The sequence below is a fragment of the Fukomys damarensis genome, unplaced genomic scaffold (genome assembly GCF_012274545.1).
Source record: "Fukomys damarensis isolate Sample0158 unplaced genomic scaffold, DMR_v1.0_HiC HiC_scaffold_37, whole genome shotgun sequence".
Lineage (NCBI taxonomy): Eukaryota > Metazoa > Chordata > Mammalia > Rodentia > Bathyergidae > Fukomys > Fukomys damarensis.
Genome location: NW_022900949.1, coordinates 7,092,556 through 7,095,584, shown reverse-complemented (window position 1 = coordinate 7,095,584; position 3,029 = coordinate 7,092,556). Strand labels below are relative to the sequence as shown.

At 58.5% G+C, this 3,029-nt stretch overlaps 1 protein-coding gene across 1 annotated transcript in view; it reads left to right on the top strand.

The window, feature by feature from the left end:
* The window catches only part of Vav1 (vav guanine nucleotide exchange factor 1), a 54,367-nt gene that overhangs the window by 33,864 nt on the left and 17,474 nt on the right, over window positions 1-3,029 (top strand). Inside the window, exons 4-9 of the mRNA XM_010635060.2 lie at window positions 5-149; window positions 794-862; window positions 982-1,085; window positions 2,291-2,390; window positions 2,766-2,861; window positions 2,999-3,025. Coding sequence (XP_010633362.1) covers window positions 5-149; window positions 794-862; window positions 982-1,085; window positions 2,291-2,390; window positions 2,766-2,861; window positions 2,999-3,025 — 541 coding nt within the window. The remainder of the gene's footprint in view (window positions 1-4; window positions 150-793; window positions 863-981; window positions 1,086-2,290; window positions 2,391-2,765; window positions 2,862-2,998; window positions 3,026-3,029) is intronic.

Genomic DNA, 3,029 nt, shown 5'->3' with positions numbered 1-3,029 from the left:
CGGGGCACCGGAGGCCGGGCCCACACCGACGCCCGCCTGCGCTCCCCTCGCAGCCCAAGATGACGGAATACGACAAGCGCTGCTGCTGCCTGCGCGAGATCCAGCAGACGGAGGACAAGTACACGGACACGCTGGGCTCCATCCAGCAGGTGCGCCCTCTGCCACAGGGTCTTGCTAAATCGCCCAGGCTGGCCTTGGACTTGCAATCCTCCTGCCTCAGCCTCCTGAGTAGCTGGGATCATAGGTGTGCACTACCGTGCCCATGCCCAGCTTTCTCCTTTTTTTGCATAACACTGAGGTTTGAACCCATAGCCCTTTCACTGAGATACAACCCTATCCCTTTTTTATTTACTAAAAAAAAGCTTTTTTTTGAGACAAGATCTCACTAAGTCACTTCGTTGCCCAGGTTGGGTTTGAATTTGTAGCCCCCTTCCTCAGCCTCCCAATTAGCTGGGATCACAGGTGTGTACCACCTAGCCTGACCTTCTCCCTGTCCTTTAAAAATCAGTTTTATGGCTGGGTGTGGCAGCCCACACCCGTAATCCCAGCTCTCTGGAGGCTGAGGCAGGAGGATCTCTGTGAGTTCGAGACCAGCCTGGGCTACACAGTGAGTTCCAGGTCAGTCTCAACTACGCAGTGAGACCCTGTCTCAAAAAGCCAAAAAAAAAAAAAATCAGTTTTATGGAGGGCTGGGGATTTCACTCTGTCTCTGTCTCCCCCTGTCCTTTTCTCTGACGGGCTGAGCACGGGCGCGGGGTCTCACTCCCCTTCCCCTTCTGTTCCCTGGGTACAGCACTTTATGAAACCCCTGCAGCGGTTTCTCAAGCCCCAGGACATGGAGATAATCTTCATCAATATGGAGGTGGGCCGGCCGGTCTCTGTAGTGGGGCTCTGCGTCTGCCCCGGGGGTGGGGTGCGAGCTGGGCGGGCGACTCCCCAGCCCTGACGCTGAGCGGCTGTCCCCTCCGCGGATCCTCACAGGACCTGCTCCGTGTTCACACCCACTTCCTGAAGGAGATGAAGGAGGCTCTGGCCACCTCGGGGGCACCCACCCTGTACCAGGTCTTCATCAAATACAAGGAGAGGTGAGCCCGGGTCACTGCCCTTCCCGTGCCGGGCACTCCGGAGACGTCACCCTCCGGGGTCAGGCAGGGAGGGGCGCTCCCTGAGCGCGCACGGGTCAGGGGCTTCCCACCCTGGCTCCAGTTCCCACCTCTGCTGTGTGACCCTTGGGAAAGGGCTCTACCTCTCTGTGCAACTGCTTTTCTTTGTCTACTCACCGGTGTTGATGGGGGCTGTGGTGAGAGCTGAATCAATCCATGTGTCGGTGCTCAGCACAGGGCCCGGTACACACTAGGCAGTTAATAAGTGCTTGTAAATAAATGAACAACAGGCAGAGACTGTATGCTACATGTCAAGCCCTCTGGTAAGAGCCCCTTCAAGGGGCAATCAAAAAATACGGTGTGTGTTTAAATTTTTAAAAAATTTAACCAGGGGTGGTGGCACACACCCAGTTATCCCAGCACTCAGGAGGCTGAGGCAGGAGGATCACCATGAGTCTGAGGTCAGCCTGGGCCTCATAGTGGGTTCAAGACCAGCCTGAACTATATAGTGAGGTCTCATCTCAAAATGACCAAAGATTTTTTTTTATTACAGCAAAAGACTCCTTACCATGGGATCCCCCTCTAAATCCGCCCCTTCACTCCACACGTGTACTCCAGCACCCTTGCCACTTTCTGAAGCCATCCTCGAAGTCCTCCCTCGTGTGTGCCTTTCGATGTGGGGGTCCTGGCCTGCCTCGGGGTCCCGAATGGGTTCAAAATGACCTTTCATGGTTTTGCGGACTTCGGGGAGGAGGCACAGTGTCGTGGCACCAGCTGGGAGGTTAGGGTGCACTGTGGCTGTCTAGGAGCTGCCTCTCCGTGGTGCGTTTTCTTTTGATCTCACCTCCTAGAGACCCTCAGGAAACAGCACTTCCAGGACGGCGGCAGAAAGTGGCCAGAGAGATGGGATGAGTGTGTTGAAAGCCAAGGGAAGGTTTTAGAGGGGGTTCGTGACAATGTGTCACTGACTGTCGTACGTCTTTAAAATTTAAACCCTCGCCGTGTTTTCCAGTCACCCCTCGTCTGTGCCTGGGTGGATGCACTATCGCTAGGCCCATTTCACAGATGGGGAGACTGAGTTTCAGGGTCATCTCTCTGGGACGAGAGAGGCCAGGATGGACGCCAAGACCCGCGTGACGTGGGTGCCAGCCACCCTCACCTGGAGGCCCGTTCCCTCCTCTTTGCAGGTTCCTGGTCTACGGCCGCTACTGCAGCCAGGTGGAGTCAGCCAGCAAACACCTGGACCAGGTGGCCACGGCCCGCGAGGACGTGCAGATGAAGCTGGAGGTGGGGGCCTGGGTGTCCTCGGCGGGGGGTCCCCCTCTTTCCCAACCCCGGGGACTGTAAGGAACCAAGCCTGACCCCAAACGGAATCCCACTCTGGCTGAACTCCAGCCTCACCCTGAGCCCCTAGCCCTGACCCCAGGCCGAGCCCCGATTCTCAGCAGAACCCCAGCTGCGATCCCGGTGTCTCCCGGCAGCCCCAGGTGGCCTCCCTGGGTCTTCGGCTGCTCCTCACCCCGCTGCCCCCTTTGGTACCTTTCTCCGTATGTTTCCGCGGGCGATGTGGGGCTTCTGCGAGGCCCTGTTGCCCCCACCCCTCCCCTCCCGTCCTCTGCTGCCATCCAGCCCCCCATCGTGACACCCTGTCCCGTACCCCAGGAATGTTCTCAGAGAGCCAACAACGGCAGGTTCACCCTGCGGGACCTGCTGATGGTCCCCATGCAAAGAGTGCTGAAATACCACCTCCTTCTCCAGGTAGGCGCAGGCGGGGTCCCCAGGCGGGGCTTGGGGGTGACGTCCGGCCTGCGGGGAGAAAGGCAGCTCAGAGGGGTCTGCTGGGAAGGCTCCCGGGAGGAGAGGGCGGCCGGGTGACCGGGTGCTTGTTCTCGCAGGAGCTGGTGAAACACACGCCGGACGCCGTGG